Source organism: Antennarius striatus, chromosome 3 (genome assembly GCF_040054535.1).
Source record: "Antennarius striatus isolate MH-2024 chromosome 3, ASM4005453v1, whole genome shotgun sequence".
Classification (NCBI taxonomy): Eukaryota; Metazoa; Chordata; class Actinopteri; order Lophiiformes; family Antennariidae; genus Antennarius; species Antennarius striatus.
Window position 1 is genome coordinate 27677389 of NC_090778.1, and position 26215 is coordinate 27703603.

The following is a 26215-nucleotide window of genomic DNA, read 5'->3' on the forward strand; positions in this document are numbered from 1 at the left end:
CTGTGTCACAGGGTAGATTATTTTCTTTCTCTGAATATCTCTTGGTTCTGCATTTAATTTTTTTCTAGGGTTTTGCTCCTACCAGGTGCTTACCTCCCCATGCATTAAATAAATGCATTAAATAAATGATAAATTACTTTTTGTCTCCAAACTGTTGCCCTGGCGATGATTGCACTCTGGCAAGTTGTAATGGAACACTGGGTGGACTTCTTGTCCAGTGAGCCATGAGCTGATTTTGGGCATTTTTTTTGTCTCTACTACATAAAAATCTTTATACCCATGCTTGGATTCATTTTCTTCAGTAAAAATTCATCTAGAGATAGTTATTTCACTTTTTCACTATCATCCATTTCATCGACCTATTGGGACTAAACACAAATTCGAATTGAAAATGTGTTGCAATACAAACCACAAACACGCTCACTCAACTGTTGTGTTACGGAAAAATAAAGCCGCCTACAGGGGGCGCCAGTAGCTCAGCCCACCAAGCCTTGGGCTGGGGACCGGAAGCCGCAGGTTCGAGTCCCTAGTGGGCAAAAAAATCAGCCCAACCCCCGAGCACCGCCGCGGCGCCACTGAGCAAGGCACCACGTGTCCTGATCGCAGACTGAAGATCAGACGAGTTGATATTGATATTGCAGGATATTGATCCTGTAATTTAATCCCTCAACAGCTGACCGGAAATGCGATCACTTTCACCGGAAAGGAGGAGTTGCTGTTTCTGTCGTTATAGCTGCTGTAATGGCGGTGCCTCGTCGCTCCTCGCAGCAGCAGCAACAACAAAACACCCTACAGTCTCCGCCGAGAAACAGCTCGCTTTCGGTCGCGCCACCGGCCTCTCCGCCGATGGCTCTGGGGGCTTCGGCTGCTGGGCCCCCGGAAAGCGAACGGGAATGTAGCGTCGGGATCGAGATGGCTCTGGCCTCCCCGGACCTCCCCGCCCCGGTCCTCGCCAGCAGCGCGAGCTTCACCACAACAACCTCTGGCGGCGGCAGCAGCAGCGTGTCGAGCCCCGGCTCCGGAGCCACCAGTCCCACCGACGGTAGCAGCGGCATCGGCGGGGCGTTCAGGGAGTTGTTCGAGGCCTGTCGCAACGGGGATGTGTCCCGAGTGAAGAGGCTTGTCGACTCCATGAACGTAAACGCGAAGGACATGGCCGGACGAAAATCCACTCCGTTACATTTCGCAGCAGGTAATGATGAGCTAAGCTAACGACTTTAGCTGGCATTAGCTAATCGGATGCAGTAAACAGGGACAGCTAGTGAGATAATGTTACGATAATACAGATTTTCACACTGCGACAACTATATTTTTGACTTAAAACAAAATCCTGACGCGTTTGTGTAGCATACGTCACATTATGTTTGTTTATATCGTAACTTCCGGACAACTCAAGTTTAGTTGACGCTGCTCGTCAACACGGCTACAACTAGCTAGCTGATGCTACGATAACAAGAACAAATATCCAGTATGGACAGTTTGTTATAAAGTTAAACGAACCATTCATACAACTTAATCGCGATTGTTTTTGTCATATTATGATTGTGTAATAACAGGCTCACGAACGTGTTATTAATGTCAACCAACACGTCGTCATAGCTAGCAAGTGCCGTAACATTGCTATAGAGATGCTTATTATAATTAATATGCTAATTACAAACTTAACCGCTAATGGACACATTGTGTGTTTATGCTTGAATTATGTGAAAGTAACCCAAAGTCTTAATTATAATAACATGGCAATAATAATATAATTCGAACCCAGAATTCTATTGATGCATACCTTTTAATATAGTTTACGTAACACCTCTCATCTCCATGTAAACATTTTATATTATGCTCATCGATGCTGATGATGTCAACAATCCGTTTTTACACTGGTTTGTTAAAGTAAACTAAAATGTAAGTGGCTGGTTACTAATGAAGAAGCGTAGCGATGGCTATTTGACACAGTATCACACAACCACATGGACTGTTTTGTATTGAATGTAATGCAGTCTATGCGCACTTGTAAGGGAAACCAGCTTTGCACTCAATTTAAATCGTCATATCAGTATTTCAAAAAAAAGGTCACACCCGTTTAGCTAACAGTGATAAGCATTTAATTTAATTAATCGTTGAAGGAACAAATCCAGCAGGTTCTATATGCTCAGTTGCTTTCATACAGTCTGCAGTACTTGTGTGTATCTACACCCTGCTGTAGCAGCGTAGCAGAAAGGATTGTATCATAATTGAATAATATTAATATTAGCATTTAATATCACGTATTTATGTTGGCTGTAGTGTATGTGCATCTCAAATTATGTTCTGATCCATTTTTAGGATTTGGCAGAAAAGATGTGGTGGAGCACCTCCTGCAGACGGGGGCAAATGTTCATGCCAGGGATGATGGAGGACTCATCCCCCTACATAACGCCTGCTCTTTTGGCCATGCTGAAGTTGTCAGCCTCCTGTTGTGTCAAGGCGCAGACCCCAACGCCAGAGATAACTGGAACTACACCCCACTGCATGAAGCTGCCATCAAGGGAAAAATAGACGTTTGCATTGGTAAGGGTCCCACTTTATTGTTTTTATTGACAAAAGTTTTTGAGAAGGACTAAATTCAGGTCTTCCTGCTCCGCAATTCTTTTTTTCTCAGTGTTACTCCAACACGGAGCTGATCCAAACATACGTAACACTGATGGTAAATCTGCTTTGGATCTCGCTGATCCTTCAGCAAAAGCTGTTCTCACAGGTCAGTGTCGGTGCTGCTCATCTCTCTTATCCTAACCATCACAAGAGAGCATAAGCTGTTTTGGCTCTGCTCAGAGTGCTACGCTTCAGTCGGTCTCTGTTGTATGTCAGTTTACAAAAGTAGAATATAATGACTTTCACAGTGTAAACATGAAGGAAACTCCTCACAGGAGTTCAGGACCCAGTAATGATTGCCACAGACGTCACCATGCATCAAGTACAAAACAAACAAGGGTGGTTACAGTTAATGTTTGAACTCATTGGACAGCGAGTCGTGAACTTTGCTCTCATCTTGGTTTTATTTTTCATCCAGGTGAATACAAGAAGGATGAACTTCTGGAAGCAGCAAGGTGAGTGTCTGTCTGAGCGGTCATGTTGACCAGAGGGTCGAACAAATGAGTGGTTTTAGTTTGACCTACAGTCAGAGAAACTGCCTTGACACCAGTTTATGGTTGCGTTATCAGCTTCAGTGGTGGTTAGTTAGCTTTGAAGGACTGTTCAAAAGCCCAATCATCATACACTTACCCCCACGTTCATGTAGTTGGGTGAAGTTTCTTTGTTCATTGTGTTCTAATAAACAACCGGAGACGACAGAGATCAGAAACTTTAGACTTGTGTTTTTCTGTCCCTGAACTCTTGGGGAAAAATGTTGAGATTAAGGAATAAGGAATTTCACGTGGAATATTTAACTTAATAACTTCATTTGATTATAATTACAGGAGTGGAAATGAAGAAAAACTGATGGCGCTGCTGACTCCGTTAAATGTCAACTGCCATGCCAGCGATGGGCGTAAGGTAAACGATGCACGAGTGAATTCACACTTGACAGCTGCAGAATCTCTGTAATGTGTTTCTAGTTCTGAGAGTTTGAGTCGGGCATCAGGCTGTAAAGAGAGTCGATGTAAACAAACTGCTTTATCTTACGACAGTTTTCTGTCTGTTATAATGCATGAGTGACGTCATCAGAATGCCTCACCTTTCCTTTTAACTGCCTCATTGATCTGTAGCTTTTACTTTAACTCATCCATTTTTGTGTTGTCTTTGTTTTTCTGCCACACATTTGGATCCATGTGGATTTTTGTAGGATTCATCCAGGCAACACTTTTCTTTATTACATCATTTTTCAGCAGAACATGCTCCCCATAATCACCTATCTGTGCTGCAGTAAGGCTTTTTCAATTCTTGACATCCTAATGTTTTTTTTTCTGTGTAGTAAGTCGTCTTTACAGAACTCAGTCGCTGTCGTCGATCATTACTCACAGGTTAAGAAGCATTTAGATTATGCGTCCGTTTTTGTTTTTTCATGTCATTCCAACACCTGAGGGTTATTCTACCCGTCAGATCCGAGGTATCCTGCTTTTCTTCACATGAGACGATTCAAAAAATCTCAAACCCCAGTGAGAGATCATGAGTGTCAGAATTGTTTTATTATACAGCTCCTTAACAGGCTAGCATGTTAGCAGTGTTTTGAGAATTCCAGGATTAGAGATCGTTTTTACGAAAGGACATAAAGTAATTGAAAAGCTAAAAAATGTAAACATGACACTACCTGCCTCTTTCTGAATCAGAAGAAGAGTTTCTGATCAGATCTTTAAGAAACATGGACAGATAGATCAGAGGCATCTTTACACCAAACAGGAAACTCTTTAAGTGTGGAATTGTGGAGCTTCTCAGCTCTGGAAACACTAAATTGATTTTTCATTTGCCATAAATTTTTTATATTCAAAATCTGCACAGTTGAATGTGAAAATAAAACACACTACCTGCTCAATCTGATGTCCTCCACAGGGAGAGTCATATTTTAGATTCACCAGACTTAAGTCGTGCTTTTCCTGTTCTGCCATGAAGTGTATTTATGGTTCGAAAATAAAGATCAGTCTCATTTATGTAAAATCGTATTCACACAGATTCGCTATCGTTAACAGCAGCTGAGCATCAATTCATTTCTGTCACTTCTAACCATTATTTCTTCCACAGCAGTCAAAGTATTTTTCCTTCCCAGCCTCCTTTGCAGTACACTCCTAGTTTGCATGATCCAAACCAGTATTCTAGGGTATATTTGACGTGGGATTTAACCAGAAAGGCACCATTAACCCACTCTCTCCTTTTCACAAAGTCACAAAGAACCAGATCCAGGTTTTTACCCTCGCTGGTCACATGTAGTCATATGTTTGATTCTAACATGTCTAATTTTAGGAGGAAGGAAAGAATTGTTGTAAATAGAAATTGTTTGTAATTTTTTTTTTTTTCGTTTTGTTTTCTGTGTGACTCTGGCAACATTTGTCGATCAGTCAACATCCCAAAAAATGCTGGTAAGTCGAACTTGATAACGGCCACTTGATTGATGCACTGTTGTGATTTTTTTTCGTTTCATTCCTTTAATCCATTGTTTTATTTGACCAATAAGCTGGCTGTCACTTGTTAATTCCACATCATGGACCTGGGTGTGCGGGTCACTCATGTCTCCTGGCCTGATGCTCCTCTGTGTCTGTCTGAGAGTGTGTGTATGTGCGTGTGTGTATGTGTGTGTGTCTGAGGGAGTGTGTTGTGTTGGTATCACGGTGAAGACTCATCTCTTTGGATTCGGAGAGGAGTTTAAAATATCCACTGCCTGCTTCCTCCAGCGTCTGTCCTCTCCTTGCACACTCACCCCTCCTTCCACTCCTTCCAATCACTCACCCGTCCCACCAATCGGATTTATATTTTGTTTTTTCCATGCATTGATTTTAGATGATCACTACTTATGCATGCCTGGAGGCCTGCCTGTCTGCATTTTGTCAAGCAAGTCATGAACGTGTGTCTGTGGCGTTTGTGTTTCCTCCCCGTTGGATCAGTTGCTATGTGCTAATGAATGGACCGCATTCATCCTTCTAGCGCTCTGCTACCCTCCATGGTAACAACTTGATTGCTCGTGTCGTCCCACGCTGAATGATGCCTCTGTGATTTGTCCATCTGACCTTTTTTTTAATTTTTTTTATCACTGTTGCTTGGGATCTAACAGTTTGCTATCAAATCTCTGCATGGGAAGTGAACTGAATGACATCCCTTCCTGATTGGAAGCTTGACCTGAGCTGGAGTTTTTGGATAGTCAACACTGGAGTTAAATTTGCAGCTTTGCTCAGACTAACGTTTGTTTGTGGCTGAGAAGGAAAGCATTTGATTTGATCCTCTAACAGCTCTGGAGAGACGCTCAGCCTGCTCATTGAAGCATCTTTGCATCTTAATATTACGGCTGGGGTTTGATAGGTCTTGTTCCGTCACCTTCATTCATAACAGGAGTTTGAATTTTCTGGTGAAATGTCATGAAGTTTCTTAACTGTAAAGGTACAGAAATATCTTACAGATTAAGACTCTTCACCTGACTTTCCATCATTATGAGTGTTTGTGATTTAAATCCTTATTCCAAGTGGAATTATCGCCCAGCTCTCCTTCAGAGTCTCCGTGTTTAATTTAAAAAAAAGAAAATCTTAACCTCGGAACCAACTATCACCACCCAGTCGTAATCCCTCCCAGCTGATGACTTCTAACAGTCTAACATTTGCACAATCAGTTCTTCGTTCTCATCTAACCTCATCAAACTTCGCCTCAATCCAGGGAGGTTAATTTATTTTGCTGACATTGCCGGATGGAAGTGAATGTAGCTGATTAATGAAGTTGCTTGATGTCACTCGCTCAGGTCAGACACAATATCGACAGCAAATTCAAAGTTTTTCGCTGGACTTGCCCACAGTCTCTGTTGACATTGCATTATCATCATGACCGCCATTCATCTGCAACTCACAGAGTGTAGCCTGCTGAGCGTAGCACGCAGCTTCTGGCCCTAATCAGCCGCTTGCTGTCATGGCCATCGGAGGCGGTGAGACCAGCCGGCCGTCTGTGTCCACTAACAAGCGCTCCTCTCTTCCAGTCCACGCCCCTCCACCTGGCCGCCGGCTACAACCGGGTCCGCATCGTCCAGCTCCTGCTCCAGCACGGAGCCGACGTCCACGCCAAGGATAAAGGGTGAGGCCCGTCCAGTCGGACCCCCGGCGGTCTTCAGTCCTGATTTGTGTCTCTGACCGGGGTTTTATCTCTGCAGGGGTTTGGTTCCACTTCACAACGCCTGCTCCTACGGTCACTTTGAGGTCACAGAGCTTCTGCTCAAAGTAAGACGCACCTGATGTTTCACATGCTAGGATCGTGTTTCACTGTTCAGCTCCAGTATTAACGTCCTTCCTGAGTGATCAGATCCCTCAGACCTCATTCTGGGTCACATATGACCTCAGCGTTTAGCGGTTTGAGCTCTAATGTGTCCTGGACCATAGTGAAGATGCATCAAGGACAAGCCAGCACGGATGTAGTGGATTACAATCCACTTGATTCAGGATCTCCAGCCGCTGTAACACGTTATGAATCATAAACAATACGAGGCGGTTCTGATAAATGGTAAATCCTTGTCACTTTCCAGTAAATTTGTCGTTAACTCACTGGCTGCCATCTAGAGATGTCAATTCTAGTTTTCAGTGGAAGGGCTGGGCGGAGCTTGTCATTGAAAATCGGGCTTCTAATCATGGAATTTATCGTCACGATCACTGATCTAGTTATGGAACAGAGGATGGAGAATCAGAGGAAGATGGAGAAGTTAGGCCAGTTTACAATGTGCATGTCAGACCTCATAGTTGAGCGATGAGGTCACGGTGTTGCTCTGAGCAAAGCATCGTGGGATCGGTCAAGAAAAAAATAAAAAAACACGGATAAAAGTCCAGAGCGTCAGAGAAAGTTTGTCGAAGGAGCTCGATTACAAAACGCTGGCAGCCAATGAATTAAATAAATTCATTCAGATTGTTTATTCTTCACGTTTCCCAAAAAGTTGTTCACTTTGTCGGTATTTCAGTTCGAACCACAAAAGTTTCTCGTCAATCCTATTTGTGACACGTTCTGAACTATTTTGACCTTCTTTTAAAGTCCCTCATTAACGCATTCACATTGTCGTATGTCTCCCTGTGATGTTGACCTGAATGTAGAGCGGGGTGGGGCGACGTGACGCCCTCGCCTCACGTTCAGCTCCGTCACCAGGAGTAACTCTTGTCTGTGCAGCACGGAGCCTGTGTAAACGCCATGGACCTGTGGCAGTTCACTCCTCTCCACGAGGCGGCATCCAAGAACCGCGTGGAGGTGTGTTCCCTGCTGCTGAGCCACGGGGCCGACCCCACCCTCCTGAACTGTCACAGCAAGAGCGCTGTGGACATGGCCCCCACGCCAGAGCTGAAAGAGAGGCTCACCTGTGAGTCCAGAGCGAGAGACGTGACGGGGAGAAAGAACAGAAGGCTGAGCAGCGACACCGCTCACTCTGCTTTTGTTTGTCTTCTGTCCAGACGAGTTCAAAGGTCACTCGCTGCTGCAGGCCGCCCGCGAGGCCGACATGGCCAAAGTGAAGAAGACTCTGGCTCTGGAGATCATCAGCTTCAAGCATCCCCAGACCAACGAGACGGCTCTGGTGAGAAACCAATCCCACTACTAATTTCACTAGCACTACTAGTAATACAGTAGAACCTTCAGTAGGACCTGGAGATATGAGTTGAATCCATTCTGTGACTGAGCTTCCAAGTAAAACAACTTTTACCTATGAGAAATAACTAAAATCATGCAGACTTCACCTGTGTATAATTGATTATATATAAGTTAAGTAAACAATGATAAAGAATGAAAAGAAACACAAAAGTCAGGAGAACACACGAGCTACGTCTTTACTCCACCAATGAGAACGAGATCCGGTCTCAGCTGTTGTTGTATCCATCCGCCAACTAGTGCCGGTGTCCAGAAACACGACTCGTACCGCAATCTCTACTTGTATGTCGAACAAAAATATGGACAGAGCAAAAACTCGTATTTCAATAACTCGTATCTCAAGGTACTACTTTATTACTAACACTGCTAGAGCTCATCATCTCATTGATTATAAATGCTGATTGTTTTGGGGGTTTTTTAATCTTGCTCTAATAAACTGGGTTCAAGTTGACTTTTAAAAACTAGAACCCGTTTGAACTCATTGAGGAATTCTAATTACGGCCGGTCTGCGGTGGGTTTGGGTCCCCTGGTAGTAAAGTCTTGAGCAGAGAACAATTAGAAGGAGGATGACTACAAAGCGATAAAACTGTCCTGGGGGGTGAAAGCTGACGTCGTGTCCACCTCTCTGTGTGATTATTGACGATCACTCTGTGTGATTGGCTTTTTGATCATCATGTTGACATTTAATCAGGTTTGTCCTGCTGGGCTTCCAGCTTGCTAATCCATTGCTGTGTGTTCTAGCACTGTGCCGTGGCTTCCCCCCACCCCAAGAGGAAGCAGGTGACTGAGCTGCTGCTGCGTAAAGGTGCCAACATCAATGAGAAGAACAAAGAGTGAGTCCACAGATCAGATCACTTCTTAAAGAGCGAGACTCCCGCTGAGGTTTGACCTTTAACCCTGATCCTGTGCCTCCAGCTTCATGACGCCGCTGCATGTCGCCGCTGAGAGAGCTCACAACGACATCCTGGAGGTGCTGCAGAAACACGGAGCCAAGGTCCGTCCTGCGCTTTCACTCTGTTGGTCGTGCAATGTGTGAGCCGGATGCTAATGTCTCTATGCTGCAGGTGAACGCCGTGGACACGCTCGGTCAGACAGCGCTTCACCGGGCCGCCCTGGCCGGACACATCCAGACCTGCAAGCTGCTGCTGAGCTACGGGGCCGACCCGTCCGTCGTGTCGCTGCAGGGCTTCACCGCCGCGCAGATGGGGAACGAGGCCGTGCAGCAGATTCTGAACGGTAAGCGCGGATCCAAATTATTAGATTTAATCATCTCACAGATTTGGTGTTTTTTTCTGTTTGTAGGAAAGGAGAATTATTGTCACTGCTGCTTGACCGATGTGTCAAATGTGACTTTGTGTTGTTTTTCCTCTCAGAAAACGTTCCCACGCGTAACTCAGACGTGGACTACAGATTCCTGGAGGCAGCCAAAGCAGGAGATCTGGAAACGGTGCAGGTAGGTCCAGTTTTTCTTCCTACTTTTTAGCTCCTGTAGCAAAGATTCTCACCGTCAGATGGTCAGTGGTATGTAATATTTTGTTAGAGTGGTGCCTCGTTTACTGCGGGACTTACTTTCTAAAAATAACCCACAAACCAGTCAGCTTAATTTTTGTACAATTATAGATGTTTTAAGGCTGTAAACTCCTCACTACACACTTTTTACACGTTTCTCATACATTAACATTTTCAAACCATAGTAGAAAAATCAGTCCAGTAGTATTATTACGTGTGGGTAATGTTGGTGTCCAGCGTTATGTTCTTTTTGCTATAGTCACTGATCCACAGAGCTAAAGCTAAAGCAGACTCCATCCTTATGATGGTCCTGTTGTCGACAGTTCCAAGCTTTTTTTACATCTCTGTCGAAACTTATTACTGCTGTCGTCCTGATGTAATTTTCTTCTTCTTCATTTTACAAACCGAAGATTCATTTATTTCATAATGTCGCCCGACAGTCGTGTAACTTGTACCTTCCTTTAGCATGTCCACAAGTCCAAGTCTTTGTGTGGTGGTTAGCTTCTTCCTGTCTTTTGGGTGCTACTGCTGGTGCCTTTAAGGTGCAGAACGTTTTGTGGGTTTGTTGGGGAGAAAACTTCAGAGTCGAGCTTCTAGCGATGGAAGATTGATGTTCACCGTGCAAGGTGAACCGCGTTCCAGCGAGGGACGACTGTATTTTGTCACACCGTGTTCAGCTGCTGATCCTCTGGTGTTCTGTTTGTACGGTAGCAACTCTGCACCCCCCAGAACGTCAACTGCCGAGACCTGGAGGGCCGCCACTCCACGCCGCTCCACTTCGCAGCAGGTTACAACCGGGTGGCCGTGGTTGAATACCTGCTGCACCACGGGGCCGATGTCCACGCTAAAGACAAGGGGTCAGTTCCTGGACGTGCCCAACCCGTCTTTAGGACGCTTTGCTGTTTGTCAGAAGTTATGTTGAGGTGTTTAGTCGTCGTCTCACCGTCCTGCTTCACGCTGTGTTTCCAGAGGCCTGGTTCCGCTCCACAACGCCTGCTCCTACGGTCATTACGAGGTGGCTGAGCTGCTCGTCCGACACGGCGCTTCCGTCAACGTAGCCGACCTGTGGAAATTCACTCCGCTTCACGAAGCCGCTGCCAAGGGCAAATATGAGATCTGCAAGCTGCTGTTGAAGGTGGGGATCAAGTTTTTAGAGATACAGTTCATCAGAGCCTCAGTTACTGGTTCTCAGCCCGTGAAATGTTTCTGCGTTCTGCTAAAAACGTTCATCTGTGAAGCTCTGAAATGATTTGATGACGACTGAACTCCACGTTTTGCGTTTTGATCCCAGTTTGTGGGAAAGAATCCATTTGACCCACCGAACAAACCAGTCTCACCCACGGTGCTATGAAACTTTTTTGTCCAGCACGGAGCCGACCCGTCCAAGAAGAACCGTGACGGCAACATGCCGCTGGATATGGTCAAAGACGGGGACACGGACATCCAGGACCTCCTGAGGGGTGACGCCGCCCTGCTGGACGCGGCCAAGAAGGGCTGCCTGGCCCGAGTCCAGAAGCTCTGCTCGCCTGAGAACATCAACTGCAGAGACACGCAGGGTCGCAACTCCACACCGCTTCACCTCGCAGGTAACTATCCATGTATCATCTTTGTTCTGAAGGAGCCACATATGAGTTAACCGGAGAACAGCTGAATCCCCTCTATACTCCAGTTGTTCAGATTTGAGGCTTGTGCTGATTGGCTGTCAGATTGTTTTATAATCACCTTTTTTATTCCTGATAATTGAGACGTTGCTCCGTCCTGCTTCAGAGGCGTTAACGTCATGAGAACTCTGTGGTTGTGATGGTTGTCAGATGGCCTGAAATACTGAAGGAAACTAGTTTCATCATTTTCAGAGCAGAATTCCCCACGGCAGCGTTTTGGATCGTTTTGACTGACCTTTCAAGGCCCACAAAATATTGAGTTCTATGACTATAAACACAGTGAAACCATCAAAAGAAAGTTTAGACTCTCTTATCAGGAAAAAAAATTTTTTTTCTAGCCTCTAGCTTTTTGTGTAACGAGGTGTCGGGCAGAAGAGAGACTTTGACACTCATATTTTTAGCTTCAGTGACGCCTCAAACATCTGAACAGTTGTTTATTTTTGTGTTGCAACAAAAATTCAACTCTGAGGTGTCTGAAATTTCTGATTCCTGTTGGGGAGAAATTAAAGGTTTGATATTGCGTTGATGCTGAACGTTAAATCATCCTGCTCTGATTGGCTGTCTTCCTCCTCCTCAGCGGGCTACAACAACCTGGAGGTGGCGGAGTACCTGCTGGAGCACGGAGCCGACGTCAACGCCCAGGACAAAGGAGGCCTCATCCCTCTCCACAACGCTGCGTCCTACGGGGTTAGCGTCATCGACGGGGGGGGTGTTTCTCTTTTTTGTGTGTTCATTGTTGTGACGGCGCCTCTCATCCTCACAGCATGTGGACATTGCTGCGCTTCTCATCAAGTACAACACGTGTGTGAACGCCACCGATAAATGGGCCTTCACACCGCTTCACGAGGCGGCCCAGAAAGGTCGCACGCAGCTGTGTGCGCTGCTGCTGGCCCACGGAGCCGACCCCACCATGAAGAACCAGGAGGGTCAGACGGCCCTGGACCTCGCCACGGTAGCCGCCTCCGTCACACAGACACCAGCTACTCTGTTTCCTTGTCTGTAGTTGTTCTTGCTGCTGCTGCGGCTCTGAACCCGATGAGTCAGGTTTGTTCTTTGCTGTCCCTGCAGGCCGATGACATCCGCGCTCTGCTGATGGACGCCATGCCGCCGGATGCCCTCCCCAGCTGCTTCAAGCCCCAGGCCACCGTGGTCAGCGCCTCAGTCATCTCCCCCGCCTCCACGCCGTCTTGTCTGTCGGCTGCCAGCAGCATCGACAACCTGGCCGGGCCACTGACAGAGCTGGCAGCCGCCGCTGCCGCCGCCGGCTCCTCCGGAGTGGCGGATGGCGCCTCAGGCGCAGACCGCAAGGAGGGAGAAAGTATGCATGAATTATTGATCAGATTATTGATCTCTGTTCAGTGCAGGTGGCTGTGCAGGCGGCCTGGTAGAAATGATGAACGTTTGTCTCACCCGTGTCTCACAGTGACGATGCTGGACATGAACATAAGTCAGTTCATGAAGAGTCTGGGTCTGGAGCACCTGAGGGACATCTTTGAAAGGGAGCAGGTACTGAGAAAGTTCCTCATGTGTGTTTTATAAACAGAGCGTCCAGTCAGGATGGAACCAATCAATCAATCAATCAGCTTTCATTCATAAACCTCTTAATCACATCGGCAGACATTTCTAAGTGCTTTTACAGACAGCAAAAACTCAACAAAACCCTGGGGTGTGCTGGGAGGGTTTTGACCAGTAGAACATAACCTGTGTGCTGTTGACGTTTCTGGTGATTATAAATTGAAATTTGATAAATAACAACTTTCGAATGACCTCCCGGAACCAACTCCGTTTATATGTCAAAACTGAAGGGTACCCAGAGCTGCTTATCCTTATACTACGGTTAAATTTTCCCAGATCACCCTGGATGTGCTCGCTGACATGGGCCACGAGGAGCTGAAGGAGATCGGGATTAACGCCTACGGCCACCGACACAAACTCATCAAGGGTGTGGAGAGGCTGCTGGGCGGACAGCAAGGTAGGAAGATCCACAACCAGCAACGACTTCGAATCATCGATCTGTAGAAAGGTTTTGCTGTGGGGGATAACCCTCGTGTCGTTCCTCAGGCGGGAATCCCTACCTGACTTTCCACTGCGCCAACCAGGGCACCATCCTGATCGACCTCGCCCCCGACGACAAGGAGTATCAGTCAGTGGAGGAGGAGGTGAGTCCCGGTCGATGGCTCGAACTTTATACACTGTCGAACAATCTCAAGGGCCTCTTGACGTGTTCTTTGTTTGTCCCTCAGCTGCAGAGCACCATCAGGGAGCACCGGGACGGAGGCAACGCCGGCGGAGTGTTCAGCAGATACAACATCATCAAGGTCCGAACCGCCCGATTAAAACCCAGGGACTATTTCTTTGTGTTGATGAGAAGTGTTGCCGTAAAGCAGACGTGTTGTGATTCCCACAGATCCAGAAGGTGGTCAACAAGAAGCTGAGGGAACGTTACACCCACCGGCAGAAGGAGATCGCCGACGAGAACCACAACCATCACAACGAGCGCATGCTGTTTCACGGTAGCCACGCCCACAGTCAGTCTGGTGTGATTTCTTTCCACCGGGAACGTTTTTAATCCGTCGGCCCGTCTCTGTTCAGGTTCCCCGTTCATCAACGCCATCATCCACAAAGGCTTCGACGAGCGGCACGCCTACATTGGAGGAATGTTCGGAGCTGGGATCTACTTTGCGGAGAACTCCTCTAAGAGCAATCAGTACGTTTACGGCATCGGAGGAGGCACCGGCTGCCCGACGCACAAAGACCGATCCTGCTACCTGTGCCACAGGTAACCCGACCTTGAACCCGATCCGCCTCCTCTCCACGTCGTCTTCTTCCAAGGTTTGACGTGTTCTGTATCCTCTGGACCCTCAGGCAGATGCTGTTCTGCAGAGTCACCTTGGGGAAGTCTTTTCTCCAGTTCAGTGCCATGAAGATGGCCCACGCCCCCCCGGGACACCACTCCGTGATTGGTCGTCCCAGCGTTAACGGGCTGGCCTACGCAGAGTACGTCATCTACAGAGGAGAGCAGGTAAACAGGAACCACCCGGGGGACAACGGGAGCTGACATACGCTTCCTGCTCCTCCCCGAGCTGGAAGTGTATGTCTGTTAGCCTCCAGATTAGCTTCTCTAGTTCCAGCGCGGATTTTAGGTCTTCATGTCAGCATCAGGACGTGAAGGAGAGGGAGAGAAATTTAAGGAGAAGGCCTTTATAGAATTTTCCAGCCATCCTTCAGTCTAATGATGGCATCACCACTCTGATGATGATGTCACCCATTAACTTCAATACAAAATCTAAACCCAAGTCCAGAGTTGAGTGACGGGTTTAAACTTCAATCCTGTTTCTCTGAAAGAAGGATGAGTTTTTACTTAAATTTTACTTTATTACTTCATATTATTTATTGCGTGACACAACTTTTTCAAAAAATAAATTTTTCATGTGAGCAAAAGAAAACTTGACGCTCTAGCAAAGTATGGAAGAGTACCAGGAGTTTAACATCTCAGGAAAAAAGAAATATGATAAATTTTTACCAGATTGTCGTGGGTGTCAAACATTTTCTGTCCGCAAATGATTTAATCTACGTTTTTAAGGAGTCTGAATTTTCTATTTTATTTTCCTTGAAAGTCCTTGAATTTTCCTGTTTAGTAAGAATCTGTTGTTTGTCCTTCCTTCATCCAGGCCTACCCCGAGTACCTCATCACCTATCAGATCCTTAAACCCGAGAGTTCAGCCCAGTCTGCTGCTGGAGCCGAGCAGAAGTCGTAGTCGCTCTACAACACACACACACACACACACACACACTTGATGCTTGTTATTTCCTCTTTGTATTGCCTTTCGTTTAACCCAACACATTTCCAGCCTCCTGTCCAGTAGAGCCCATGGTGACCAGTGCTTCATGAGCTGATTTGCTGTATAATCTCCTAGGTGTGGTGATGTCACACTTTGTTTTATTTCTGCATCGACTGCATGGTAAACAGACGCATGTGAGGCCCACTAGCGTGCGTGGATTTTCCTCGCCTGTCTGGACGATGCTTGTAGAGATGATGAATTGTCAGCGTCAGCAGTTTGTTGCTTCATGCCTGGAGACTGTCCACACACATGGACGACTACTGCCCCGTCCTTTCGGGGTTCATCCTCTGGTGACTGTGATTCTAACCTATTAAGCTACTTAACAGGAAATGTTTTTTCTGTCATGTCTGAAAATTTCACCTTGACCTTTCACACCAGAGCCGAAATGTTTTTATTCAGGACTGTTTGATTGAGAAAGGGCTCTGTCCAGTCACACAACGTTAATGAAGTGTGTGAGAGGCATCAGAGTTACATGGCGTAAATTCTAGGTGCTACTGTTGCTGGTTAAAAGCATTAAACAATGTTTAAAGTGTGACGGCGTGCCATTGAACTCATCACAGCCCCCGTCGCCATGATCTTACTCACAGACGATAAGGATTTGCACTGTTGCATAGAAAACTATTTAAGTTATTTTAAAATAATGGAAATTAAGTATTTGTACAGGTTGTGTAAATGTTTGTGTATAACTGTCACTGTTAAATAGTACCTTTTGAGTTTTACTGTAAATGACGTGAATTCTCCTTTCATGCCTTCTTGATTCTGTCGACTTTTCTTTTTTTTAATTTAATAAATGTCCCATTAGCAGCTGGTTGTGGTTTTATTATTACATCGGATCAGTAGAAGGAATCAGGATCATTATTTATTCCTCCTTAGTGAAACCTTCCATTCTTCTACCTCTGCAAAGTTGAATAATTAAATCTAGTTTCCTGATTTAACTCCTTTCCTAATTATTCTACCTTATTGTAAAGTTAGAGTCAGTTTTTAGGAAACATTAAGTTTATTTATAAAATACACTTGGTTTTCTTTTTAATATAAATTTTTCGAAACTTGCCAAACATTTCTTCAATGCTTCCTTCCCTTTATTGGCAACCGCGACGAATGCAGGACGGACAGAACTAATTTTATTTTTATATTTTATTTACTTAAATAACTTCTCCAGTGAAACTGGCGCAGGATTCTGATTTAATATAATTGTTATACTAATAAAGTTGCTTCAAAAGGACCACAACACTGTCGCACTCGGACTACGTCACCAAGCTCACGTGACTCCATGCGGAAGCCGAGACTTTCAAAGTTGTGTTTTGCTAGGTTCTACGTCAAAAGTCGTGTTTCGGGTTTTTAACTTCGGCTTTGCGGGATGAAAACTGAAACTCGTGACTAATGTGACGTCACTTTTTTTATCCGTTGCGTGTGCGGCGGCCGTGAGGCGGTCACGCTCGGTTGTGGACATGTTGCGGGGAACTTTTTCCGTCTTTGCGGTGCTGCTCGTCTTTACCGGAACCTCTGGGGCTGCGTCTCTGATCGCGGTGGATGCTGGGAAACCAGTTGGACGCCTGGACCACTTCTGGAGGAGCACTGGTTTCTGGTACCGACCAGTGAAGACTTTTCTGCTGCCAGTCGAAAAGTCGTTCAACTTCATAAAATAATTAGAGAAAAGCTAAATCAATCAATCAATAAATCGATTTCTGCTTTGATTTGTTTGTTGTCTTGTTTGTGTGTTCAGCCCTCCGCTTCCTCACAACCAGTCCCACCAGTTTGACCTGAGCCACGACCAGCAGCTCAACCTGGCCTTTGTGGGTTCGGTGCCCCACAGCGGGATCCAGCAGGTCCGGATCCACTGGATGCTGGAACTGGTCTCGGCCCAGTAAGTAGGCCTCCAGCTGATGGTTCTGTTCAGCCCATGGTGGACCGCTGATGTGTTCTGTTCTAATGGTCCAGAGCCGCTGCAGGATGGGTCCAGTACGACTTCACTCACCTGGACCAGCTGCTGGATCTGTTGTGGGTCAATGGACTCCAACCAGGTGAGGAACCGGGTCCAACTAGAGAGGTTACCGTGGAGATAATTCTCTACCAGGACTTCAGTTTTAAAAAAACGCTTTAGGTTCATAGAACTCGCTTATCAATAGATAATAGTACAGTGATTAATCCCTGCGCTGTGACTGTCAGGTTTTGAGCTGATGGGCAGCGTTTCCAACTACTTCACCGACTTTGAGGACAAATCGCAAGTGATGGAGTGGAGGAATTTGGTTCAGCTCATCGCCCAGAGGTACATCGGTAAGCAGCCGTAAAGACTCATAAAGAAGGAAAAGAAACACAAGAGTCAAAAGAACACACGAGCTACGTCTTTACTCCACCGACAAGAATGAGATCCGGTCTCACTGATGTTGTATCCATCCGCCAGCACGTGGCGGTGTCCTGAATCACGACTCGTATCTTGGATACGACGACTCGTACCATAAATAACTTGTGTCTTGAATAGCTCGTATCCCTAGGTACTACTTTATCTGTCAGACATCGTTGGTCTGTGGTTTGTTTCATTTGGACCAGCACACTTGAATCTTTATGTGGTTTCATCGACGTGAAAAAGTGAAAACTTGATCGGTTCCTGATTTCTGTCCGTTACATGATTGGTTCTGACTTCCAGATCTTTATGGTCTGGGGGTCGTCTCTCAGTGGAACTTTGAAACATGGAACGAGCCGAGCAACCGCGACTTTGACAACGTTAACATGTCGATTCAAGGTACGGTAAACCCCCGGGACGCCCCGCCTGAGCCCCGCGAGAACGCCTCCGTCTCACGTTTCATCCTCATTCAGGGTTTCTAAACTACTATGACGCCTGTTCGGAGGGTTTGCGCGCCGTCAGCAGCCTCCTGAGGTTCGGGGGTCCAGGAGACGGGTGTCATTCCGCCCCCCACTCGCCTTACTGCTGGGCGATGCTGCAGCACTGCTACGACGGCACCAACTACTTCACCGGCGAGACGGGGGTCAGGATGGACTACGTCGCCTTGCACAAAAAGGTGGCCTCGCCGTAACTCGGGTTTAACCCCAGTTTTTATCTCAACGTGTTTCTGAAAGCCTCTTGGTTCTGTTCCTCAGGGAGGGGGTTCCTCCTTGCCCATCCTGCTGGGGGAGATCCAGACGGTGGAGGAAATCCAGAAGTTCTTCCCCCGCTTCCGTCACCTCCCCATTTACAACGACGAGGCCGACCCGCTGGTGGGCTGGTCCAGCCCTCAGGAGTGGAGGGCAGACGTGACCTACGCTGCCATGGTGGTGAAGGTGAGGGGAGGGTTCACCCCCCCACCCCCGGTGGGTCTCGCTGGTTCCACACTGACTCCTTCCTGCTCCCTCCCTCAGGTGATCCACCAGCACCAGGACCTGCTACTGGCCGATCCGAACTGCACCATCAACTACACCCTGCTGAGCAACGACAACGCATTCCTCAGCTACCACCCCCACCCCTTCACCCAGCGCACCCTCACCGCCCGCTTCCAGGTCAACAACACCCACCCGCCCCACGTGCAGCTCATCAGGAAGCCCGTCCTCACCGTCATGGGCCTGCTGGCGCTGCTAGGTGACGCCGCCTCTCCGATCGGGTGAGCCTCCGGTGGGAAGGCGGGGCTTTAAAGGCGGATCCTCGTGTGTGGTTCCAGGAGAGACTCAGATCCAGGCCCGGGTTCTCAACGCCAGCAGCAACACGGTGGGAGTTCTGGCCAGCAGCCACACGCCCGCCGTGATGGGGGGATCGGACAGCTGGCAGGCAGCGGTGCTGCTGTACAACAGTGACGACAACAGCACCGCCAACGCCACCGATGATGTCATCGTGTCGCTGAAAGGACTGGCGGGACAAACGGGTGCGTTCAAGAACGTACGGAAGAACCTCGAGATGCGAGTTGAATCGGTTTCCGAGTTTACAAAATTTAAATAACTAAAATCATTTTTATCCGTTGCAGATTTGTAAAAACGCCCCCACCGCCCTAAACGAACAACATATATCAGCCGATGTCGTATCCATCCGCCAACATGTAGTAAAGAACGAGATCCGGTCTCACTGATGTCGTATCCATCCACCAACTCGTGCTGTTGCATGAGACACGGCTCCTATCTCGGATTTTTGCTCATATTTCAAACACAAATATGGACAGAGCGATACTCGTACCTCAAGTGACTCGTATGTCGAGGTCCTCCTGTACCGTCCATCTTGACAGGTCTTTGTTTGTGGGTGTGGTTGTGACTCGGTTCCTGCTCCGTGTCCAGGTCTTGTGTATGTCATGTACTACATGGACAACAAGGTGACAAACCCGTACCAGGTGTGGCAGGACATGGGCCGCCCCGACTACCCCACAGCGCAGCAGTTCATACACCTCAGGCATGTACAGGTAAACCCCAGTGACATCATCGTTAGAGTAGTGACATCATCGTTACAGTAGATGTCCTTACAGATGCGTCACTCCCTCAGTTTTAACATGGAGTGTTTGACTCATGACTCTCCTCCTCTGACTGGATCAGGACCCCCTGGTCGACGGACCCTGGGAGGTTCCGCCGGGCGACGCCCTGACGCTGAAGGCCCAGCTGCCGGTTCCGTCCGTCCTCCTCGTCCACGTTTGTGCTCGACCTAAATCGGTTCCCGCGCAGGTGAGCACAACTCTTACCGTCTTTGTTGTGATGACGTAACAGACGGGAGGATTCACGTGGGACTCGTTGCTCAGGTAGGGGGATTACGCTTCATCCGGATCACCAAAGGCCAGGTTCTGGTCGTCTGGTCGGATCGCTGCGTTCACTCCAAGTAGGTGATGATGATGTCTTCGCGTCGACCGCCGTGCAGCGGGTCGTGTTTCCACCTCAGCCTGTTTGTTGGTTCCCTGACTGCTTTTATTTCCAGATGCATCAAGACGTTCGAGGTGGAATTCTCTGACGGGCGGAATGGATTCGTCCGAGTTAACGCTCACGACACCATTTTCACGTCTTTTGTCTTCTCGCCGGGTAAGACTCCGTTCGAACAGGAAACCGACGCCGCGTTCTCCAGTCCTGATGCCTCTGTTGTGTTGTAGCGGCGCTGGAGGTCCGGGGTCTGTACCGGGTGCGAGCCGTGGACTACTGGGGCCGGCCTGGACCGTACTCGCTGCCTCAGACGTACTCGGAGGACGCTTAGAGCGTGGCGAGTGTACGAGGAGTCAGCTGGTTTTTTCTGGGGATCTTCTGATCGGTTCCATCCTTTAGGTTTTTGATTGAACCTCATAGAAACATGTTTGGGGTGTGTCTGTCATCTGTGGACTCCTGCGGTTACGTTTACATTTTTTCGGGTCTTGTTGATGTTTTTATTATTTGCTTGTTGAATAAAACACAACGTGAGATTTCTTTATAAAATTTATTGTCACCTTTACAGATTGGTTTCAGGTTTTTAGCGTCTATTAGCGGATTACACAAAAACTACTGAACCAGTTTCCCGTAGTCAGGGGTTAGGGGTCGATCCTACTTCGGATTGGATGTCATGTTGGCCGTGTCGGTTCATTTTTGACAGTGTTTTTGGAGGATGTCTGTCTTTGCTCGGATCGGTGAGGATGAGGCAGTGATTTAACAGGCGCCTGTTGACACAGAGAGAAGAGGAATGAGTTCTTTAGTAAATTTAAATATGGAGGCTAAAATAGTGTTGCTTGGTCTTTCAGCGTGGGCCGGATGCGACGTACCGGACTGAAGCACCGGCTGAAACTCGCCGGCCATGCAGATTTCCTCCTGTTTTTGCCGGACGAGTCTCTGGATGGCGGGGGGGAGGCCGCGGGGGTTACGTGAGAAAACAATGGCGTAGCCGTCGTCGCAGCTCCCGTCCTCCTTCAGGGTGCGGCAGGCGTACGTGATGGCGTAGTTGTCGTAGTCCGTGTCGATGACCCAGTAGTTGTCGCCTGGAACGGGGAGAAGGTCGTGTCGGGTGTGTGTGACAAGCGTAGGGTGTGTGTGTGTGTGTGCACCTGGGGAGACTCACCCCCGCTGGACAGGTAGCTGGCCAGGCCCTGGTAGTTCATGAACATCTTGCCGGGGGTGCCGGGGTCGGGTACGGAGTACTGGGCGGCCATGTCGGCGCACACGACCCAGAACCTGGAGGTCAAGCAGAGAGAACGTCAGTCACCGTTCACGCCGACGACACGTGAAGGTGTGTCGACGAGCCGACACCCACCCGAAGAGAGTGACTCTGCCTCTGGAGGACGCCACCATCGCCCCATCGTCTCCAACCGTGTACTCAGCAGAGATGTTGTCCTGCAGGAACAAACCCTCAGGATCCTTCTTCTGCAGCGCGTACCACTTCCCTGCATACTGTCAGGAGACACGACACACACCAGGATGAAGCTCTGGTTCCACCAGGAGACACCACACACACCAGGATGAAGCTCTGGTTCCACCAGGAGACACCACACACACCAGGATGAAGCTCTGGTTCCACCAGGAGACACTACACACACCAGGATGAAGCTCTGGTTCCACCAGGAGACACCACACACACCAGGATGAAGCTCTGGTTCCACCAGGAGACACCACACACACCAGGATGACGCTAACACACACACACACACACACCTCTACGGGGTGTACTCACTCTCTGGGGCTCAAAGTCCTCCTTGACCGTGAAGCTGTCGACCACGCAGGAGGTCCAGCTCCGCTCCACGTAGGCCAGGACCAGAATCACCACAGCAAAGATCTGAAGGTCCATTGTACACCAGCGGGGGGGTCGAGTCGGGTTCTCGTCGGGTTTCTTCTTGATAGAATAAAACAACCGGTACCTGGAGGAGGAGCTTCAGGCTCTCAGTGTTCGGTCGCTGTTGCCTCAGAGACGTGAGGACGGGCTTTTATATCCGACGGCGACGCGTCGCTGATTATTTTCACTCCTTGAATCTAAATGCAGAGTTTAAATCTAGCGCTAATCCAGTTAACGTAATCCCTCCTGTAATCTGATGAAGCTTCCAAACAGCAGAGTCTGGATTTATGTAATTGTTTCCAGGCTGGAGAACCGGATACCTTCAGACGCCTGCAGGGCGGGGCTGAGGTTGTTGGGTTTACCTATGGTTTTAGTCTGAAAGGTACTGTTGGGTTCAAGTTGGGTTCGAAAGGAAGTGGAACCCAGCCCCATCTGAGGGGAACGGGTGGGTAAACATGTAAACAACCTGCATGATGTAATCGTCTATTGATAGAACCAGAATAATGATGATGATATGTCAGTGGTGGTCAGGTGTTCCATCACCTGCTCAGGTGAAGAACCCGAGGCGGTGGGTTGTTAGTTCCAACATTATTTAACGCTTTAAGGACTTTCAGGTGTTTTCACTCATCTAAAGTCGCTCCTTTGTGAGTTTTTTCTGTAACTTTTCATAAACAGATTACCGTAATCCTGTCGTCAGTCCATCCCTCGTTCTCCAGTCAGGTGATTGTCGGGACGGGTCGGACAGTCCACGTGTATTTTTAGTGGCTCTAATAATAACCTGATGTTAGGTAAGACGTCAGCGGTGTTTACCTGACAGTTCAGACTGGACGTGAGCTCAGGTCGGACCGGTATCAGCCGGGTCACTGATTGGTCAGCAGAAGTTATGTCACCAGATTCCCGTTAGCGTGGGATCAGTGTGTCGTTTTAGAGCCGCGTCTATAAACACATGGTTCCAGTAAGACCATAAATCATTTGGACTTCTTAGGTTATTTGTGATAAATCTGGTTCACTGATAAATTCGGTCCATTCGTGTGGTTGATCAGCGTGAACTCTGACCCCGCTCCACTCATCCATCTAACGAACCGACAGATTTCAGATTTAAAATGATTAAAGACGTTTAAACGTGACGCGGAGATCAATGAGGTGATTGGTTCTGTCAGGAACACACAGACAACAGAATCGTGTTCATCTGTCTTTATGGACTCATTACAAACTTATATTAACTCATGTACAACAAAGCTGCTGTCAGAAGCATCATTTCACACAAGTACATTAAAATAACTGGTCCAGAGGTGTCATATTATTCAGAATAACAGTGAACGCATCGGGAACGTCTGACCCGAAGTTTCTACGGTTACTCCAGAACAAGGAGCAGGAGGGAGATCGGAAGTTGAAATCGTCACAGAGATCATCAGGTTTACTTCAGGATGGATTCACTCGCTGCAAACAGACAGAAAAAAATGGCTGTCAGCAGGAGCTACAGGCAAGTTCATGATGGATAAGGAGGAGCAGCGGGATGAAGAATAGTTCAGAGGAGCATTTACCTGCTTCTATCTCCTTGGCGATGCGGATCTGCTCATCACGAATCTTCTTCTCTTCTTCCTCAATCCTCCTGTCCTCAGCTGCGTAAGGCTGCAGGTAATCTGAGTGGATTGAGAAACATGTTTTACAGTCGACACGTCTTACAACTACACACACACACACCGGCTGATCATGTTTTGTTGAAGGACAGGAACTCACCGTATCTCTTTTTGCCATAGAAGATGCCAACAATCAGAGCCGAATACCTCGCCGTCTGTAGAGGGGAGAACACTTATTAAACCCGTCTGTCCACAATAAAATAAGACAACACACAATCACGTGGTATGTGATGAAAGTTTTCAGGTGGAGGACGTCACTCGGCACGTACACTTTCACACAAACCTCAAATAATCGTTTCCATTCTTGTCATCTGATGATGACATATCTTATGAACCACAGACTGATTAGTTCTTAATGCATTTTCATGTTTGTACAGAATTCTTTAATCTTGTTTCCGCGACATTCGTTGAAATCGTTGGAATCGAGTAGGTTTCAGGTTGACCCGAGTGATCGTGGACCACCTGAGTGGAGCCTGTAGCTCCACGTGTGACCAACAGGCGGCGACAGCGAGGCAAAATAGTGTATGACACGTTATAGTAACACTGTTCTGAAGATACTGAATACTGAGGACGTAAGCTTTAATGTTGATTAAAAAATATTCTTTAATAATTTCTAAAATTGTATCCGAGATTTGCTTCCATTAAATCCGGGACCTTCCTCGTTTAACAGTCAGCGCTTCGTCTTTCCAATGGCAGCAGCTTCTGTGAGCCGCTGTTGACCTTTTCTTTACAACATGTCATCAGCGCACAATAAAGACGCAAAAGAAATACAATCAATACACAACAAAGGCACACTAGAGAGAAAACAAAAGACACAAACACAACAACTCAGCCTCGGTTTGGTTCAACAACCCTGATACCGCCTACACTGTCAGCTAGCACACCTGCTAGCTAACGATTAGCAAGTTAGCGATGAACCGAGAAACGACTAATGACGTCATTTAACGACCATCGGTGAACGTCTCTTAACCCAACACGTCAAAAACAGGACAAACCTTGATTAAAGGCGACACCGCGACCGGGGGAAGCATGGTTTACACAGCAGCTAGCAGCTAGCAACAGAGGTCACTTTAGCTCCACCGAGGACTGTGGGAGAAGATTCTTCCTCTGTGGTTTTCAGGCAGAGCTGATTGCTGTTATGCTGCCACCTGGTGGTCAAAGGGGGATGAACTCCATAAATATTCGACCACAAAATATTAATAAAATTCTGTTAGTCGGTCCTTTCTGGTTCAGCAGTGATTTTTCTATTTATCATATTACAGGTTCTTCTTCCAAAAATTCGATCCTACCTTTTTTTGCTGCTATTACCTACAAACCTGAAGAAGTTGTTACCAAAGCTGTCTGTTTGAGGGTTCATAACCCCATCACCGGCTGACTGTTCTATGTGAACAATCGTCCATATGTTCATTCATGACATCCGTTAAAACCAATGTAAAAAAAAAACCAACTCATAATTTTGTTGCTTTTATTTTGAGAGCTCACTGCACAACAAAATACTGTATATGGGATTACATCCAACTTCTGAGCTTTTCTCAGTCTTCATATCTGAACTCAGACGGACATCATCATCATCTACTTTACCTTTAGAAAACTCTAACGAGAAGGGAGATGAGGGACTACTGCTAGTTAGCATTTCAAGCAGTTTTACGATTGTACAAATTTCTAATAGTAAGACATGTTAAACTCCATTGCTAAGGCTTTTTGATCGATGTAAATGGAGAATTGTCATTTCCAGGTAATCGTGGTGCACTCTTGTGGACGTAGTGGGTAACTACAAAAACATTGAGACAAATCACACGTTGTTAGATCGTCAACAGCTTCCGGTTGACGTTTGATGCTTTTATTTTGAGAGGTAATCGGAAATTAATCTATATCGGCGATTACATCCACCTTTATCCATGTTGTGCCCACACTGCCCTCCTGTGGTCAATGGCCGTATTACACATTTTAACTACACTCCATCTTTGTGTCTGAACCCACACGAACAATCAAGTAAGTAAGACATGTTAAACTCCATTGCTGATATTGATCGTTATCAATGGAGAATTATCATTTCAACGTGCTACACTAATTGCTAGATCGGTTATGGTAACATTGGAGTTCGTCTCCGAACCCAGACGAGCAATCATCTACTTTACCTTTAGGAAACTCTAACGAGAAGGGAGAGGCAGGCTACTGGTAGTTAGTGTTTCGAGTTTTACTCCTGTGACCAAAGTGAGGAACTGCAAACTCTTCATTTTCATTCGATCGCAGATGTAACACGATACCAATGCGTCTGGATGAAATATTATAAATAAAACTTCAGAAAATCATTTTAATGTTACTCTACATATGAAGTGCATGGGACGCTTTTTGATCGATGTAAATGGAGAATTATTTAAACGTGCAACATTGTTGATTGTTGGACAAGTTAAACCAACAATTAAAGGATGTGACTCCTCAGGTGAACTCGAAAACCAAAAACAACACAAAGACAAAAAGACAGAAAAAACTTCTAAAAGAAAGAAAATACAAACACAATAAGACATGCATGCTGGATTCATATTGGAGCCCTGACCTCGGGTAAATGTACACACACAAGAGAGAGGAGGATGCAGA

At 47.0% G+C, this 26215-nt stretch overlaps 3 protein-coding genes across 8 annotated transcripts; 2 read left to right on the plus strand and 1 right to left on the minus strand.

Annotated features, from left to right (window-relative positions):
* Nucleotides 1–624: 624 nt before the first annotated feature.
* Nucleotides 625–16096, plus strand: LOC137592266 (poly [ADP-ribose] polymerase tankyrase-1). 2 transcript variants are annotated; one of them, XM_068310300.1, is made up of 28 exons: nt 625–1192; nt 2323–2547; nt 2639–2734; nt 3047–3083; nt 3453–3528; nt 5025–5045; nt 6641–6735; nt 6812–6878; nt 7810–7996; nt 8088–8209; nt 9022–9113; nt 9196–9274; nt 9345–9516; nt 9654–9733; nt 10501–10646; nt 10759–10924; nt 11156–11375; nt 12028–12137; nt 12214–12402; nt 12519–12768; nt 12874–12956; nt 13302–13422; nt 13512–13609; nt 13694–13768; nt 13858–13963; nt 14043–14229; nt 14316–14472; nt 15122–16096. In XM_068310300.1, the coding sequence occupies exons 1-28, from the start codon at nt 742–744 to the stop codon at nt 15206–15208; spliced, it is 3795 nt and encodes a 1264-aa protein (XP_068166401.1). In that variant the 5' UTR covers nt 625–741; the 3' UTR covers nt 15209–16096. The 2 variants fall into 2 exon arrangements, with proteins under 2 accessions (XP_068166401.1, XP_068166402.1); XM_068310301.1 differs by lacking the exon at nt 5025–5045.
* A 463-nt stretch (nt 16097–16559) lies between these two features.
* Nucleotides 16560–20618, plus strand: idua (alpha-L-iduronidase). 5 transcript variants are annotated; one of them, XM_068311428.1, is made up of 14 exons: nt 16560–16877; nt 17016–17156; nt 17231–17313; nt 17459–17566; nt 17937–18032; nt 18107–18309; nt 18389–18568; nt 18647–18863; nt 18943–19143; nt 19547–19668; nt 19799–19924; nt 19999–20075; nt 20172–20272; nt 20341–20617. In XM_068311428.1, exons 1-14 carry the CDS (start codon nt 16741–16743, stop codon nt 20439–20441), a joined length of 1893 nt encoding a protein of 630 aa, XP_068167529.1. In that variant the 5' UTR covers nt 16560–16740; the 3' UTR covers nt 20442–20617. The 5 variants fall into 5 exon arrangements, 1 of the variants encoding a protein (XP_068167529.1); XR_011035050.1 differs by lacking the exon at nt 19999–20075 and having other exon boundaries at nt 20341–20618; XR_011035051.1 differs by having other exon boundaries at nt 19547–19658; nt 19799–20272; nt 20341–20388.
* A 57-nt stretch (nt 20619–20675) lies between these two features.
* Nucleotides 20676–22114, minus strand: LOC137592935 (purpurin-like). The gene is made up of 5 exons (XM_068311429.1): nt 21879–22114; nt 21462–21598; nt 21270–21382; nt 20977–21189; nt 20676–20874 (listed from the first exon to the last, which is right to left on the minus strand). Exons 1-5 carry the CDS (start codon nt 21990–21992, stop codon nt 20864–20866), a joined length of 588 nt encoding a protein of 195 aa, XP_068167530.1. The 5' UTR covers nt 21993–22114; the 3' UTR covers nt 20676–20863.
* Between the last annotated feature and the right edge of the window lie 4101 nt (nt 22115–26215).

Bases quoted from the DNA above. Each gene is read 5' to 3' on its own strand.
- LOC137592266 (XM_068310300.1), top strand. From the start codon at position 742: ATGGCGGTGCCTCGTCGCTCCTCGCAGCAGCAGCAACAACAAAACACC. The intron at 5,046-6,640 runs GTAAGTCGAACT...CCTCTCTTCCAG, and splicing joins CAACATCCCAAAAAATGCTG to TCCACGCCCCTCCACCTGGC. The intron at 9,114-9,195 runs GTGAGTCCACAG...CTGTGCCTCCAG, and splicing joins ATCAATGAGAAGAACAAAGA to CTTCATGACGCCGCTGCATG.
- idua (XM_068311428.1), top strand. From the start codon at position 16,741: ATGTTGCGGGGAACTTTTTCCGTCTTTGCGGTGCTGCTCGTCTTTACC. The intron at 18,310-18,388 runs GTGGCCTCGCCG...TCTGTTCCTCAG, and splicing joins ACGTCGCCTTGCACAAAAAG to GGAGGGGGTTCCTCCTTGCC. The intron at 19,925-19,998 runs GTGAGCACAACT...CTCGTTGCTCAG, and splicing joins CTAAATCGGTTCCCGCGCAG to GTAGGGGGATTACGCTTCAT.
- LOC137592935 (XM_068311429.1), bottom strand. From the start codon at position 21,992: ATGGACCTTCAGATCTTTGCTGTGGTGATTCTGGTCCTGGCCTACGTG. The intron at 21,383-21,461 runs GTGGGTGTCGGC...CTTGACCTCCAG, and splicing joins GGCAGAGTCACTCTCTTCGG to GTTCTGGGTCGTGTGCGCCG. The intron at 21,190-21,269 runs GTGAGTCTCCCC...TCCCCGTTCCAG, and splicing joins CAGCTACCTGTCCAGCGGGG to GCGACAACTACTGGGTCATC.